Genomic DNA, 17,084 nt, shown 5'->3' with positions numbered 1-17,084 from the left:
AGTCTCATGCCAGCAGCCGCGTAATTCCAGCTCCAGTAGCGTCCACTAAAGCTGCTGCAGTTAAAAAGCTTTTATAAGGATCGAGCTCGGCTGTCCACCGCAAGGCATCCTACTGCCAGTCCCAGCCCCTATGCCTTGGGGTGCCTCCTGATGCTCTTCACTGAGTATCCCGTGGTCCCGAAGCATTTCCTTTGAAAAAATTAAGTGTCCAAACTACAGGTGGTGTAGCTTGCTTAACAGCCGGGATAATCCGCTGACTAGCAGACACTGCTACTAGGCACAAAGTATTTCCTGGGCTAGATGCAGTTAAAAATTTGTAATTAGATACTCTCGTTGGATGCTGAGAAAGCATTCCATAGAGTCTCCTGGCACGCCATATATGATTCTCTTAAAAAGCTTGGGGTAGGGGTCTAGGGGACCCTTTTATAGCCAAAATCATTGCCCTGTATCACAATACGTCACCTAGGCTGAAGATAAATGGAACTGTAGCACCCTGAGGGCTCGGTTGCTACAGAGGTATTGCACCTCACCCAGAGGTGTGATATCTCACTCTCAGGTAAGGATGGAGTGTGGATCAGGACCCGACACCTGCATGCATTACACCACATTGCCGTGGGGCAGGGCAACCAATATGCCTCTGAGATGGGCACGACAGTCCCTGTCCCTGGCTGGAGTGGGGGGAGGGAACACTGAGGAAGGGGAACCCTGTAGTGCAGGAGCAGGGAGGAAGCAGTTCCTGGGTGCATTGAGAAGGGAGTATAAAAGGTGGGCACCATCTTAGTTCAGTGCAGAGAAGTCTGAGCAGAAGTGGCAGGGAGCAGGGGCTCTGCATGAGCTCTGCTCCGGAGGCGGGCCTAGTAACAGAGGCCCAGGCCTGGAAGAGGGAGAAGGAAGGAAGAGGAGCGGAGAAGGCTCCAGGAACGAGGAATGAAGGGATCCCAGGGGTGCGGACGGGCGAGTCGCCACCGCACGCCCGAATCCACCTGCGTGGAGGGGTCAGGCCAAAGGGGGAGACCGGTCCCCGAAACTAGTGGAGGCAGGAAACGACCCTCAGCTAGAAACCGGAGGCTGTGACATTTTATGTGGCGCAACCCCTCGCTACACCCGCTAGGAAGGCACCACATAGGGTCAGGGAAACTGGCGCCAAGTTTACCAAGAGGAGGCCCGAGGCAGCCGGACAGAAGGGTTGGTAAGAAAGGCCAGACAAAGGACACACAAAGGGGGTCCTGTGAAGCGCTCCAAAGTTATCTGGGAGTTGTCTGAGCCCCTCACCTGGTGAGCACAGTACGACGTGGGCAGCCGTTACCTGCAGACGTGGTCTGGATAATAAGAACTGTGAGTAAAGGCCCTGGACTGCATCACTGACTCCGTGTCGTTACTGCTGCTGCCCTGCACCATCACCCCCATCCTCCGCATACACTGCCCTGAGGCTATACTCCTCCCGTGGGGAGTTATGCTACGCTCTGCTGCACCCACAACACCAGCCTCAGCGGTCTGCCCTGCAGCGGCGGTTCACTCTGACCGCAATCCACGGGTGGCGTAGTCGGACATTTAAACATCAAAACCACATAAATAGTTCCGCCACTGGTTTGACCACCCTGAGCCACGGAACCGGGTCGCCGACACGAAGACTACAACCACCAGCATCCACCAAAAAGGGTCCGGCTCCGGGTGTCCCAAGGCCCAGGGGGTGCATCAGAACATTTTCATCACCTTTCACAATCACCAATGGGACAAGGCAGGGATGTCCTCTGTCCCCTCTCTTATACATCCTAGTGACGGAGCACCTGCTCTCATCAATTCGCCATAACCCCAATATTAGGTGGATTGAGGTGGGAGGCACCGAGTACAAGTGCTCTCTATTTGCTGATGATGTCCTAGTATATATCACTCAATCACATATATCCATCCATGCTGTTATGGCTGAAATAGATCACTTTGTTACATGGTCAAATTTTAAAATCAATGCAGCAAAGTCTGAGGCCCTCGATGTCTCCCTCCCCAAATCCATATAGGATTCCATCCAGTCCAACTTTCCCTTTGCCTGGCCCTCACAGGGTATCAAATACTTAGGAATTCCTATTCATAGAGACCTCTCCCATCTATGTTATCTTAATTTTGGGCCCTTTATTGAACAACTCCATACAGACCACGGTTGGCAAGTTAGAACTGTAAGATTCACTATGTGAACCACTGGTGTTTTGTGGAAAAGCACATGTGCACTGTGTTCCAAATTATTATGCAAAAAGTGTTTAGGAGTGATAAGGGAAGAATTTGTTTGTTTGTCAGTTAAACTCATTGATGGTGATGTGTGTCAGGGGTCTTTATATCACTGTAAGCAATTGCAGACACCTGTGCTAATTAGTTTGGCAGGTGTGTCCAATGAAAGGCAAGACTACTTAAGAAGGCTGTCTCACATTATTAAGCAGCCTACATTTTCTGCCAAAATGGGAAAGAAAAAGGATGTGTCGGCTGCTGAGAAGCAACAAATTGTGGAGTGTTTAGGTCAAGGCATGACTACAATCAACATTGTGCGATGATCAGGATGAAGTGTCTTGGCAATCAAGAAGTATGTAGCTGATTCACAGTACACACGTGTGCGTGCTGATAAGGGCAAATTGAGGATTCTTTCCTACAGGCAATTACATCAGGTTAAAAGAGCAGCGGCAAAAAAGCCTTGTCATAGCAGCAGACAAGTTTTTGAAGCTGCTGGTGCCTCCAACGTCCCCCGAACAACAAGATGCAGGGTCCTTCAGAGGTTTGCAGCTGTGCATACGACCTCCTCTATCCACTTCACACAAGCAGAAACGGCTCCAGTGGGCCAAACATTACATGAAGACTGATTTCAAAACTGTTTTGCTCACGGATGAGTGCCGTGCAGCGCTCGATGGTCCAGATGGATGGAGTGGAGGATGGCTGGTTGATGGACACCCCACGCAAACACGGCTACAGCGCCAACAAGGAGGAGGTGGAGTAATGTTTTGGGCTGGAATCATGGGGAGAGAGATTGTCGGCCCCTTTAGGATCCCTGAAGGCGCTAAAGATGAACTCCATAATGTATGTGGATTTTCTCAAACAGCACTTCCTGCCATGGTTCAAGAAGAAGAACCGTGTATTTCACAGCAAGATCATTTTTTTGCATGATAATGCACCATCTCATGCTGCACATAAAACATCTGCATCTCTGGCTGATATGGGCATAAAAGGGGACAAACTTATGGTGTGACCCCCATGCTCCCCTGACCTCTACCCCATTCAGAACCTCTGGAGCATCATCAAAAGGAGTGTCTATGATGGCGGGAGGCAGTTCACATCTAAGCAACAGCTCTGGGAGGGTATTCTGTCCTCATGCAAAACAATTGAAGCAGAAACCATCCAAAACCTGACAAATTCAATGGACGAGAGAGTTCAGAAGCTCCTTTCGAACAAGGGGTCCTATGTGAAAATGTAACATCACCTAGAATAAATTTTTTAGTTGAAAACTGTTTGATTTCAGTTTCTAACAACCTGTTAATGCTTATTATTTCAAAAATGACCATTTTTTTGGTCTTTATTAAAATGAAAAGGTTGATCGAAAAGTTTGGGGGATCTAAGAGTGTGGCAACCCAGTAGTCATGATTACTTCGAATTCTGACAATATGAGGGTCATGCTGCAGGTAGTGCAGCAAGAAGGCACTTATGTGTCTTGCGCATCTCGGAGCCCCAAAATTATTTTACGGGCTAGATGCAGCTAAAAATTATTATTAATTTTAAATCTGGTGAAGCTTTAGTATAGATGGCCTAATAGGATCAGTGCTGCACACTGCTACAAAGCCCAAATTATTTTCCAGTCAAGATACAGATAAACATGATTAGTAATTTTAAATCTGGTGGAGCTTATTATAGATGGCCTAATAGAATCAGTGCTGCACACTGCTACAAAGCCCAAATTATTTTCCAGCCAAGATACAGATAAACACGATTAGTAATTTGAAAGCTTAAAACGGTTGGTAGGGTGATTTTAACCAATCATCAAGCTTTTACTCTCCCCAGGATGACACAGGGGTAGAAAAGTCGTTTCGGATCCATGATTTGTTCATCTTTATGAACGTGAGTCTGTCTACATTATCAGTGGAGAGCCGCGTGCGCTAATCTGTCAGCACACCACCAGCAGCGCTGAACACACGTTCAGACAGAACGCTGGCTGCGGGGCATGACAAGATCTCCAAGGCGTAAGTGGCTAGCTCCGGCCATTTATCCAGATTGGAAGCCCAAAAAGAGCAAGGGTCCAGTGACACAGTCATGGCTTCAATGTTTACTTGGAGATACTCCTGTACCATCGTCTCTAGGCGTTGACTATGTGTCAGACTTCTTGTCTCCTGTGGCCTTGCAAAGGATGGGCTAAAAAAGTGGTGAAATGATTCCGCAAAATTGATGTTACCAGCAGATACTGTGGTTCTGTTACGGTTTGAGTGCTGAACACTTGACGGTCCCACGGTTGGCAAGTTGGAACTGTGAGATTCACTACGTGCACCACTGGTGTTTTGTGGAAAAGCACATGTAAGATTCTGCAACAGTCTCTGCTGATACTCCAGCATGCGTGCATCCCTTTCTATGTCAGGAATAATTTCTGCAAATTTACTTTTGTACCGGGGATCTAACAGTGTGGCAACCCAGTAGTCAGGATTATTTCTAATTCTCACAATTCGAGGGTCATGTTGCAGGTAGTGCAGCAAGAAGGCACTCATGTGTGTTGCGCATCCAGGAGCACCAAGTCCCTGTTGTGTTGGTGGTGAGGTAACAATCATGCTTCCTTCCTCTGTCCTCTCCCCCCAACCTCGCACAACAGAAATGTGATCAAGGTCTCTCTCATCTGATGAGTCTTCCATCAGTTCGTCCTCCACTTCTTCCTCGGCTCCTGCACCTTCCTCACTAGTTTGGCTGCTACCATGCGCCCTGGTAAAACCATCTCCCCCACCCTCACATGCCTGCCGCCTTGGTGCTGCCGACCGTCTGGACCTTGCAGATGTTAGCCCTTCCGCATACAACTCCTCCTCCTCTACTTCCTCCACCTCCTCTTGTGCCACCACCTAACTCCGAATTCTGTTTAACATGTGCTCCAGCATGTAAATCACCGGAATAGTCATGCTGATAATGGCATCGTCAGCACTAAACATCTTCGTCGCCATTTCAAAACTGTGCAGAAGGGTGCATAGGTCCCTGATCTGAGACCACTCCTCCAGCGTGATTTGCCCCACCTCTGGATCTCGTTGGCCCAGGCTATACGTCAGAACGTATTGCACCAGGTCTTGTCGGTGCTGCCACAGTCGCTGCAACATGTGCAGAGTTGAATTCCCCTGGGTAGGCACATCGCATTTTATCCGGTGAAGTGGCAGGCCCAACGACTTCTGTAGAGATGTAAGTCGCTGAGCTGCGGGATGCGAACGGCGGAAGTGAGCACACAGCAACCGTGCCCTCTGCAGAAGGCCATCTAGTCTGGGATAGTGGGCTAAAAATTGCTGGACAACCAGGTTCAACACGTGAGCCATACAAGGCACGTGTGTGACATTGCACCGGCGAAGGGCCGCACTCAGGTTTGCAGCATTGTCGCACACGGCCTTCCCTGGTTTCAGGTCCAGTGGAGAAAACCATTCATGAAATTGGTTCTCCAGAGCTGACCACAACTCCTCAGCTGTGTGACTCACATTTCCCAGACATTTCAAAGTAAAAACCGCCTGATGACGTTGAGCCCTACTGCCAGCATAGTAAGGAGGTGTGCAGGATCCCTTCTGTGCAGTTAGAAAGCTTGTGGCATGACCAGACAGGCTTTGGGTGCAGGTGGAAGACCGAGAGGAGGTTGAGGAGGCAGAAGCAGTGGAGGAACTTTGACATAAAGAGGATTGACGCACAACTCGTGGGGACGGCAAGACTTGGACAGCAGCCCCTTGTCCTGCTGTCACCATAGTTACCCAGTGCCCAGTCAGTGACATGTAACGCCCCTGTCCATGCCTACTCGTCCAAGTGTCTGTGGTGAAAGCACCCTGTCACACACAGAGTTTCTCAAAGAAGCGGTGATGTTGTGTGCGACATGCTGGTGGAGCGCAGGCACACCTTTCTTTGAGAAGTAGTGCCGACTGGGCATCTGGTAGTGGGGCACTGCGACGGACATAAGGTCTCGAAAATCCTCTGTGTCCACCAGGCGGAAAGGCAGCATTTCTGTAGCCAAGAGCTTGCAGATGGTGAAATTCAACCTCTTAGCTTTCTCATGGCTAGGAGGAAATGGTCTTTTACTTGTCCACGTCTGAGGGACCGAGGGCTAGCTATTAAGCTTAGACGGGGTTGATAAGGGTGTCCCCGGCAAGCTGCCGGTCTGTGAGGAAGATGCAGGCAGACATGTTAGGTTGCCTTGATCCAAAGGTGGTGCTATCGATGTCGGACAGCGCTCAACACCAGCTGGTGTTACCACCTCCAAAGAAAATGATGACCTGCCAATCACGCTGGCTGTTGCGGGTAAAGAGGTGGCAGGTCTGCACCCCAAAACAGATGTGACTGCTGTCCCCCCAGTCACAGAGGATGAAGAGGCCGCAGATGCACAAGATATGGCAGACGGTGGTTGGCCCGGCCGGCTAGGCCGCATTGTAGCACACTGAGCTTCCCACTGCAACTTATGCTTCATGTCCATGTGCCGGTTCATGCATGAAGTACTCAAACTATGTATTTTTTGGCCTCTACTTAGCTTTTGCTGACAAATGTTACAGATAATACGAGTTGGGTCATCTTTATCGATCTGAAAAAATGCCCAGGCTATGCAAGGCTTAGCACCCATGCGACCTGAAGAGCCACCACGACTTGTGGTGAGAGGCAGAGTTGTGTTTGAGGATGCAGTTGTTGACGTGCTTCCAGTACTACGTCTCTGTCCAGGAAGGCGCAACCTGACCTCGTCGTCATTAGCATCTTCCTCCACCTCCTCTGCTGACCTCATCTCTTGGCTGACTGTGGGTTGACAGTAAGTGGGATCTCCAACCTCATCATCATCACCCTGTGCGTTATCACACCCGTCGTCCTCAGAGCCAACCTGTTCCTGCCCTGACAAAAAACTAAAGTTGTCGCTCCAATCAGGTATTTGAGTCTCATCATCGTCTTCCTCATTGTCTCCACTAACAGGAGTTACAGTTTGGGAATGAGGGTCTACATTATGGTCAGAACCTTCTGCGTCTGGTCCTGGATCTGACTCATAAAGATTCTGGGCATCAGTGCAGATCATTTCCTTGCCTGGATTCACAGAAGCTCTGGAGTCGACCTCTGATTACCAGGCTATAGTATGAGTAAACAGGTCTGCAGACTCAACCATCTGTTCTACCTCATACTCAGACGGACAGCTGGATATTAGGGAGCTGTAAGGAAGCAAGTGCGATTGGGGTGACACCTTTGAGGACTGGAGTATTTGTGATGTTGAAGTTGATGTGGAGGAGAGCCCACTTAAAGAAGCACTTGATATCCGTTGAAGCACCTGCTGTTTTTGTGCCTCATCTGGAATTTTTAGCGATTGGCGTGGCCGTAAGAAAGGGATCTTATCACATTGTCCGCTAAAAGAAGTAGACATTTTAGTTTGACTGGAAGATGGTCTTTCTTCTGCAGATGTTACTGTTGCTTTAACACCTACCCCACGGACACAACCTTTTTTCCCCTTCCCAACACGCCTATTCCCCTTTCCACCAGCAGCAGGCCTTTTTCCACTCATTTCGGTGGTTAACTAATTCACAACTCTGGAGTTGTTTGCACAAAAAAACAATGGATGGGAACCGAGCAGAGCTGAGTGGCCAAACTGTGGTATTAGGCCAAAACTATTGGCTGGGTTAGATGCAGAAAAGAATTATATTCAATTTGCAACCTGATGGAGGTCAGTATAGATGGACTAATAGAACAAGTCCCACACACAGCTAGAAGCCCAAATATTTTTTCAGAGGTAGATGCAGAAAAAAATTGTATTCAGTTTGCAACCTGATGGAGGTCAGTATAGATGGACTAATAGAACAAGTCCTACACACAGCTAGAAGCCCAAATATTTTTTCAGAGGTAGATGCAGAAAAAAAATATATTCAGTTTGCAACCTGATGGAGGTCAGTATAGATGGACTAATAGAGAAAGTCCCACACACTGCTAGAAGGCCAAATATTTTTTCAGAGCTAGATGCAGACAAAAAATTATTTTTAATTTGCAACCTGATGGAGGTCAGTATAGATGGACTAATAGAGAAAATCCCACACACTGCTAGAAGGCCAAATATTTTTTCAGAGCTAGATGCAGAAAAAAATTATATTTAGTTTGCAACCTGATGGAGGTCAGTATAGATGGACTAATAGAACAAGTCCCACACACAGCTAGAAGGCCAAATATTTTTTCAGAGCTAGATGCAGATAAAAATTATTTTTAATTTGCAACCTGATGGAGGTCAGTATAGATGGACTAATAGAGAAAGTCCCACACACTGCTAGAAGGCCAAATATTTTTTCAGAGCTAGATGCAGAAAAAAATTATATTCAGTTTGCAACCTGATGGAGGTCAGTATAGATGGACTAATAGAACAAGTCCCACACACAGCTAGAAGCCCAAATATTTTTTCAGAGGTAGATGCAGAAAAAAATTATATTCAGTTTGCAACCTGATGGAGGTCTGTATAGATGGATTAATAGAACAAGTCCCACACACAGCTAGAAGCCCAATATTTTTTCAGAGGTAGATGCAGAAAAAAAATATATTCAGTTTGCAACCTGATGGAGGTCAGTATAGATGGACTAATAGAGAAAGTCCCACACACTGCTAGAAGGCCAAATATTTTTTCAGAGCTAGATGCAGACAAAAAATTATTTTTAATTTGCAACCTGATGGAGGTCAGTATAGATGGACTAATAGAGAAAGTCCCACACACTGCTAGAAGGCCAAATATTTTTTCAGAGCTAGATGCAGATATAAATTATTTTTAATTTGAAACCTGATGGAGGTCAGTATAGATGGACTAATAGAGAAAGTCCCACACACTGCTAGAAGGCCAAATATTTTTTCAGAGCTAGATGCAGAAAAAAATTATATTCAGTTTGCAACCTGATGGAGGTCAGTATAGATGGACTAATAGAACAAGTCCCACACACAGCTAGAAGGCCAAATATTTTTTCAGAGGTAGATGCAGATAAAAATTATTTTTAATTTGCAGCCTGATGGAGGTCAGTATAGATCAGGGGTGGGCAATTAATTTTGCCAGGGGGCCGCATGAGAAATTGGGATGGTTTTAGAGGGCCGGACTAATATAATTAACTCCGTTCTACCCAATACTGTATATATACATATGCTATCTTTTCATAAACAAACAGTATGTTAAACAATGCTAAGATTTAAAATACAATGAAAATACGGAGGACCTAATTACATCATTATTTAATGATAAGATGTTGAATTGCAACCAGCTTGTGATTGTTCACTTTAGAAAATTGTTAACTTTAACAGTGTTTGGAAAAAACTTGCTATTTTAGGTCAAGATATCATGTTAGTTTTTTAACGAACGGCATCCCTTTAACTTCGTAAAGAACAGAAAATTAAACATTTCAATAACATGAAAATGTTCAATGAGAGTAATCTAGTCTGTTTTGGGCCTGAACAAGTTCATTGAAGTTAGGTTCAATATCTGAGGTGGATATGCGAAGAACAGCACACAAGTGATCATCACTGAGAGAGGATCTGTATCTGGATTTGTTGAACTTCATCAGTGAGAATGTTTGTTCACATACGTAGGTAGATCCAAAGAGAACCAACATCCTCTGAGCATGCCTCCTTATGTTTGGAAAGTTTTCCTCTTTGAGAGAAGAATAAAACTCCAGCAGTGATACTGATTTAAAAAGCTCTGCCAGTAGATTGTCAGACTGCAGATCAATGAGTTCTAACTGGACATCACTGGGTGCATTATCCACACAGCATGCAAAGGGAGAGGAAATCGTGTGCATTTCACTCTCAACTCCTTTGAAGTCTTCAAATCTTCTGGAAAATTCATCATATAAAGCCGCTAACATGGATGAATACTTGTCGAGGTGATCAGCTGATGGTGTGACTTCTTTCAGTGTTGGCACGTGAGTGAGAATTTTGTCCTTCAATTGGCTAGAAAGAAACTTCAACTTTCTCATGAAAGCTGTCACCAAGCTGAACATTTCATGTGCAAAGAGGCCTTTGCCTTGGAGCTTGCTATTTAGCTCATTCATTAGTGTAGTCACATCAATGGCAAAGGCCAGATCTGCCATCCAGTGCTTATCTGAGAACTCTGGGATGTCTTTGCCTTTCATCTTACAAAAATCCTGAATCTCAGCTCTCAGGTCCCATACTCTTTTAAGCACCTTTCCAAGGCTGAGCCATCTCACAGCGGTGTGGTAGCCTATGTCACTATGTTCACTTTCTTGCTCCTCCAACAGTGCAACAAACTGTCTGTGATTCAGCCCTCTTGCCCTGATAAAATTAACTGTCTTAGTTACAACATCAACAACATGGCTGTTTTTTAGCACCGACTTGCACAGCACTTCTTGATGAATAATGCAATGCAAAAATATCAATTTCTGTTCTGGGTTTATTTCATTCACTTTATCTTGCATCCGCTTCAAAAGTCCAACGTTTTTCCCTGTCATATTTGGACAGCCATCGGTTATAACACTTACTAATTTGTTCCATTTTAGGCCCAGTTTGTCCATGGATGCATTTACTTCGGTGAACAAATCACTCCCTGTTGTGGTACCTTTCATTGATCGCAAAGCTAACAGCTCTTCGGTCATCTCGAATTTTTTTGTTATTCCGCGTACAAAGATAAGTAACTGGGCGGTATCACGGATATCACAGCTCTCGTCCAGAGCCATGCAAAAAAAAAATAAAATCATCAACTTTGTTTTTCAGCTGAAACTCCAAATTCCCCGCAATGTCTTCTACCCGTCTTGTTACGGTTCGTCTGGAGAGGGGCACATTTGAAAATGCTTCTTTTTTCTCAGGACAAATTATCGCTGCAGAGTCCACCAAACATTCTTTGACGAACTCCCCTTCACAGAATGGCTTACTGTTTCTTGCAATTTTGTGGGATATTACAAAGCTTGTCCTGACGGCTGCATCCCTGGATGTGTGGAGCTTTGTAAAAAATCCTTGCTGCCTTTGCAGTTTTGATAGCAAATCTTCAGATGCCCGTGCCTGCTCTGCCTCTGTCAAGTTCTTGTATTTCTCTGCATGTTTAGTCTCATAATGGCGACTTAAATTGTAATCCTTAAACACAGCTATCTGCTCTCCACAAACTAAGCATACAGCTTTACCTTTGGCTTCAGTAAATAAATATTTAGAAGTCCATTCCTTTTTAAAAACTCTGCATTCTGCATCAATCTTCCTTTTTTTAATGTTAGCTGACATATTTAAGGGCTAACTGTGACCCGCAGATGTCAGGGTCTACTCTGGTGCAAGGATGATAAAGCTCACTGCGTCTGCTGGGACTCCTGTGGTTCCTGATGTATCATGAGAACAGGAGTGGTACACACATACCACGTGCTTCCTCCCCTGTCCCCTGCAGCAGCCACTCTGTTCTTCTGACACTCGGGCAGAGAATCGGGACTCCCATTGGAAGAATTGTCTGCCCGAGTGTCAGAAGAACAGAGTGGCTGCTGCAGGGGACAGGGGAGGAAGCACGTGTACTCATCATTCCTCAGGAACCGGAGGAGTCCCGGCAGACGCGGTGAGCTGTGTCCCGCGGCCGGTCACATACAGAAACATTCCCCCCTTCCTTTTCATAACCAGTGTAACACAGCCCAACTCACATGCTCCAGAGACCATACAGTACGCCTGCCCTGCAGGCTCTGGAGCAGCACCAAGGCCCCCACCACAGCCCCCCTCTATCCCCGCACTGACTTACATAGCCGCTGCTCTGTCAGCGGTGCGCGGGATGAGTCACCGCCTCAGTCCATCCAGGGATCCCAGCTTCAGAGGTTGCGAGCTGCCCCCGCCCCCTAGACCCGCCCCCTAGCATCAGAGAGGACGCGCCCGGCGTGTCTATCAAGCGCCCGGCGTGTCTCTAAGTCACGGCAGAAGGAAGGAACCGGAGGAGTCCCGGCAGACAAGGTGAGATCATGCATCCTTGCTGATCTGCCGGAGCGCCTCCGCGGGCCGGTCACTGACAGCCGGCGGGCCGGATGCGGCCCACGGGCCGCCCCTTGCCCGGGTCTGGTATAGATGGACTATTAGAGAAAGTCCCACACACTGCTAGAAGGCCAAATATTTTTTCAGAGCTAGATGCAGAAAAAAATTGTATTCAGTTTGCAACCTGATGGAGGTCAGTATAGATGGACTAATAGAACAAGTCCTACACACAGCTAGAAGCCCAAATATTTTTTCAGAGGTAGATGCAGAAAAAAAATATATTCAGTTTGCAACCTGATGGAGGTCAGTATAGATGGACTAATAGAGAAAGTCCCACACACTGCTAGAAGGCCAAATAATTTTTCAGAGCTAGATGCAGATGAAAAATTATTTTTAATTTGCAACCTGATGGAGGTCAGTATAGATGGACTAATAGAGAAAGTCCCACACACTGCTAGAAGGCCAAATATTTTTTCAGAGCTAGATGCAGAAAAAAATTATATTCAGTTTGCAACCTGATGGAGGTCAGTATAGATGGACTAATAGAACAAGTCCCACACACAGCTAGAAGCCCAAATATTTTTTCAGAGGTAGATGAAGAAAAAAATTATATTCAGTTTGCAACCTGATGGAGGTGTGTATAGATGGATTAATAGAACAAGTCCCACACACAGCTAGAAGCCCAATATTTTTTCAGAGGTAGATGCAGAAAAAAATTATATTCAGTTTGCAACCTGATGGAGCTCAGTATAGATGGACTAATAGAGAAAGTCCCACACACTGCTAGAAGGCCAAATATTTTTTCAGAGCTAGATGCAGACAAAAAATTATTTTTAATTTGCAACCTGATGGAGGTCAGTATAGATGGACTAATAGAGAAAGTCCCACACACTGCTAGAAGGCCAAATATTTTTTCAGAGCTAGATGCAGATATAAATTATTTTGAATTTGCAACCTGATGGAGGTCAGTATGGATGGACTAATAGAGAAAGTCCCACACACTGCTAGAAGGCCAAATATTTTTTCAGAGCTAGATGCAGATAAAAATTATTTTTAATTTGCAACCTGATGGAGGTCAGTATAGATGGACTAATAGAGAAAGTCCCACACACTGCTAGAAGGCCAAATATTTTTTCAGAGCTAGATGCAGAAAAAAATTATATTCAGTTTGCAACCTGATGGAGGTCAGTATAGATGGACTAATAGAACAAGTCCCACACACAGCTAGAAGCCCAAATATTTTTTCAGTGGTAGATGCAGAAAAAAATTATATTCAGTTTGCAACCTGATGGAGGTCTGTATAGATGGATTAATAAAACAAGTCCCACACACAGCTAGAAGCCCAAATATTTTTTCAGAGGTAGATGCAGAAAAAAATTATATTTAGTTTGCAACCTGATGGAGGTCTGTATAGATGGATTAATAGAACAAGTCCCACACACAGCTAGAAGCCCAATATTTTTTCAGAGGTAGATGCAGAAAAAAAATATATTCAGTTTGCAACCTGATGGAGGTCAGTATAGATGGACTAATAGAGAAAGTCCCACACACTGCTAGAAGGCCAAATATTTTTTCAGAGCTAGATGCAGATATAAATTATTTTTAATTTGAAACCTGATGGAGGTCAGTATAGATGGACTAATAGAGAAAGTCCCACACACTGCTAGAAGGCCAAATATTTTTTCAGAGCTAGATGCAGATATAAATTATTTTTAATTTGAAACCTGATGGAGGTCAGTATAGATGGACTATTAGAGAAAGTCCCACACACTGCTAGAAGGCCAAATATTTTTTCAGAGCTAGATGCAGAAAAAAATTATATTCAGTTTGCAACCTGATGGAGGTCAGTATAGATGGACTAATAGAACAAGTCCCACACACAGCTAGAAGGCCAAATATTTTTTCAGAGGTAGATGCAGATAAAAATTATTTTTAATTTGCAGCCTGATGGAGGTCAGTATAGATCAGGGGTGGGCAATTAATTTTGCCAGGGGGCCGCATGAGAAATTGGGATGGTTTTAGAGGGCCGGACTAATATAATTAACTCCGTTCTACCCAATACTGTATATATACATATGCTATCTTTTCATAAACAAACAGTATGTTAAACAATGCAAAGATTTAAAATACAATGAAAATACGGAGGACCTAATTACATCATTATTTAATGATAAGATGTTGAATTGCAACCAGCTTGTGATTGTTCACTTTAGAAAATTGTTAACTTTAACAGTGTTTGGAAAAAACTTGCTATTTTAGGTCAAGATATCATGTTAGTTTTTTAACGAACGGCATCCCTTTAACTTCGTAAAGAACAGAAAATTAAACATTTCAATAACATGAAAATGTTCAATGAGAGTAATCTAGTCTGTTTTGGGCCTGAACAAGTTCATTGAAGTTAGGTTCAATATCTGAGGTGGATATGCGAAGAACAGCACACAAGTGATCATCACTGAGAGAGGATCTGTATCTGGATTTGTTGAACTTCATCAGTGAGAATGTTTGTTCACATACGTAGGTAGATCCAAAGAGAACCAACATCCTCTGAGCATGCCTCCTTATGTTTGGAAAGTTTTCCTCTTTGAGAGAAGAATAAAACTCCAGCAGTGATACTGATTTAAAAAGCTCTGCCAGTAGATTGTCAGACTGCAGATCAATGAGTTCTAACTGGACATCACTGGGTGCATTATCCACACAGCATGCAAAGGGAGAGGAAATCGTGTGCATTTCACTCTCAACTCCTTTGAAGTCTTCAAATCTTCTGGAAAATTCATCATATAAAGCCGCTAACATGGATGAATACTTGTCGAGGTGATCAGCTGATGGTGTGACTTCTTTCAGTGTTGGCACGTGAGTGAGAATTTTGTCCTTCAATTGGCTAGAAAGAAACTTCAACTTTCTCATGAAAGCTGTCACCAAGCTGAACATTTCATGTGCAAAGAGGCCTTTGCCTTGGAGCTTGCTATTTAGCTCATTCATTAGTGTAGTCACATCAATGGCAAAGGCCAGATCTGCCATCCAGTGCTTATCTGAGAACTCTGGGATGTCTTTGCCTTTCATCTTACAAAAATCCTGAATCTCAGCTCTCAGGTCCCATACTCTTTTAAGCACCTTTCCAAGGCTGAGCCATCTCACAGCGGTGTGGTAGCCTATGTCACTATGTTCACTTTCTTGCTCCTCCAACAGTGCAACAAACTGTCTGTGATTCAGCCCTTTTGCCCTGATAAAATTAACTGTCTTAGTTACAACATCAACAACATGGCTGATTTTTAGCACCGACTTGCACAGCACTTCTTGATGAATAATGCAATGCAAAAATATCAATTTCTGTTCTGGGTTTATTTCATTCACTTTATCTTGCATCCGCTTCAAAAGTCCAACGTTTTTCCCTGTCATATTTGGACAGCCATCGGTTATAACACTTACTAATTTGTTCCATTTTAGGCCCAGTTTGTCCATGGATGCATTTACTTCGGTGAACAAATCACTCCCTGTTGTGGTACCTTTCATTGATCGCAAAGCTAACAGCTCTTCGGTCATCTCGAATTTTTTTGTTATTCCGCGTACAAAGATAAGTAACTGGGCGGTATCACGGATATCACAGCTCTCGTCCAGAGCCATGCAAAAAAAAATAAAATCATCAACTTTGTTTTTCAGCTGAAACTCCAAATTCCCCGCAATGTCTTCTACCCGTCTTGTTACGGTTCGTCTGGAGAGGGGCACATTTGAAAATGCTTCTTTTTTCTCAGGACAAATTATCGCTGCAGAGTCCACCAAACATTCTTTGACGAACTCCCCTTCACAGAATGGCTTACTGTTTCTTGCAATTTTGTGGGATATTACAAAGCTTGTCCTGACGGCTGCATCCCTGGATGTGTGGAGCTTTGTAAAAAATCCTTGCTGCCTTTGCAGTTTTGATAGCAAATCTTCAGATGCCCGTGCCTGCTCTGCCTCTGTCAAGTTCTTGTATTTCTCTGCATGTTTAGTCTCATAATGGCGACTTAAATTGTAATCCTTAAACACAGCTATCTGCTCTCCACAAACTAAGCATACAGCTTTACCTTTGGCTTCAGTAAATAAATATTTAGAAGTCCATTCCTTTTTAAAAACTCTGCATTCTGCATCAATCTTCCTTTTTTTAATGTTAGCTGACATATTTAAGGGCTAACTGTGACCCGCAGATGTCAGGGTCTACTCTGGTGCAAGGATGATAAAGCTCACTGCGTCTGCTGGGACTCCTGTGGTTCCTGATGTATCATGAGAACAGGAGTGGTACACACATACCACGTGCTTCCTCCCCTGTCCCCTGCAGCAGCCACTCTGTTCTTCTGACACTCGGGCAGAGAATCGGGACTCCCATTGGAAGAATTGTCTGCCCGAGTGTCAGAAGAACAGAGTGGCTGCTGCAGGGGACAGGGGAGGAAGCACGTGTACTCATCATTCCTCAGGAACCGGAGGAGTCCCGGCAGACGCGGTGAGCTGTGTCCCGCGGCCGGTCACATACAGAAACATTCCCCCCTTCCTTTTCATAACCAGTGTAACACAGCCCAACTCACATGCTCCAGAGACCATACAGTACGCCTGCCCTGCAGGCTCTGGAGCAGCACCAAGGCCCCCACCACAGCCCCCCTCTATCCCCGCACTGACTTACATAGCCGCTGCTCTGTCAGCGGTGCGCGGGATGAGTCACCGCCTCAGTCCATCCAGGGATCCCAGCTTCAGAGGTTGCGAGCTGCCCCCGCACCCTAGACCCGCCCCCTAGCATCAGAGAGGACGCGCCCGGCGTGTCTATCAAGCGCCCGGCGTGTCTCTAAGTCACGGCAGAAGGAAGGAACCGGAGGAGTCCCGGCAGACAAGGTGAGATCATGCATCCTTGCTGATCTGCCGGAGCGATTCCGCGGGCCGGTCACTGACAGCCGGCGGGCCGGATGTGGCCCACGGGCCGCCCCTTGCCTGGGTCT

General features: G+C 45.3%; 1 protein-coding gene and 1 pseudogene across 1 annotated transcript; both read right to left on the bottom strand.

The window, feature by feature from the left end:
* Positions 1–9,596: 9,596 nt before the first annotated feature.
* LOC141257716 (general transcription factor II-I repeat domain-containing protein 2B-like) lies at positions 9,597–10,881 on the bottom strand. The gene has a single exon (XM_073672956.1). It carries the CDS (start codon positions 10,866–10,868, stop codon positions 9,597–9,599), a length of 1,272 nt encoding a protein of 423 aa, XP_073529057.1. The 5' UTR covers positions 10,869–10,881.
* Positions 10,882–14,472: 3,591 nt separating this feature from the next.
* LOC141257124 (general transcription factor II-I repeat domain-containing protein 2B pseudogene) lies at positions 14,473–16,446 on the bottom strand (annotated as a pseudogene).
* Between the last annotated feature and the right edge of the window lie 638 nt (positions 16,447–17,084).

Source organism: Phyllobates terribilis, unplaced genomic scaffold (assembly GCF_046119375.1).
Source record: "Phyllobates terribilis strain yellow unplaced genomic scaffold, ASM4611937v1 Scaffold_1__5_contigs__length_1240528914, whole genome shotgun sequence".
Classification (NCBI taxonomy): Eukaryota; Metazoa; Chordata; class Amphibia; order Anura; family Dendrobatidae; genus Phyllobates; species Phyllobates terribilis.
Note: the sequence above shows the minus strand (reverse complement) of the source record. Positions and strands in the feature narration are given on the sequence as shown.

Bases quoted from the DNA above. Each gene is read 5' to 3' on its own strand.
- LOC141257716 (XM_073672956.1), bottom strand. From the start codon at position 10,868: ATGGCTCTGGACGAGAGCTGTGATATCCGTGATACCGCCCAGTTACTT.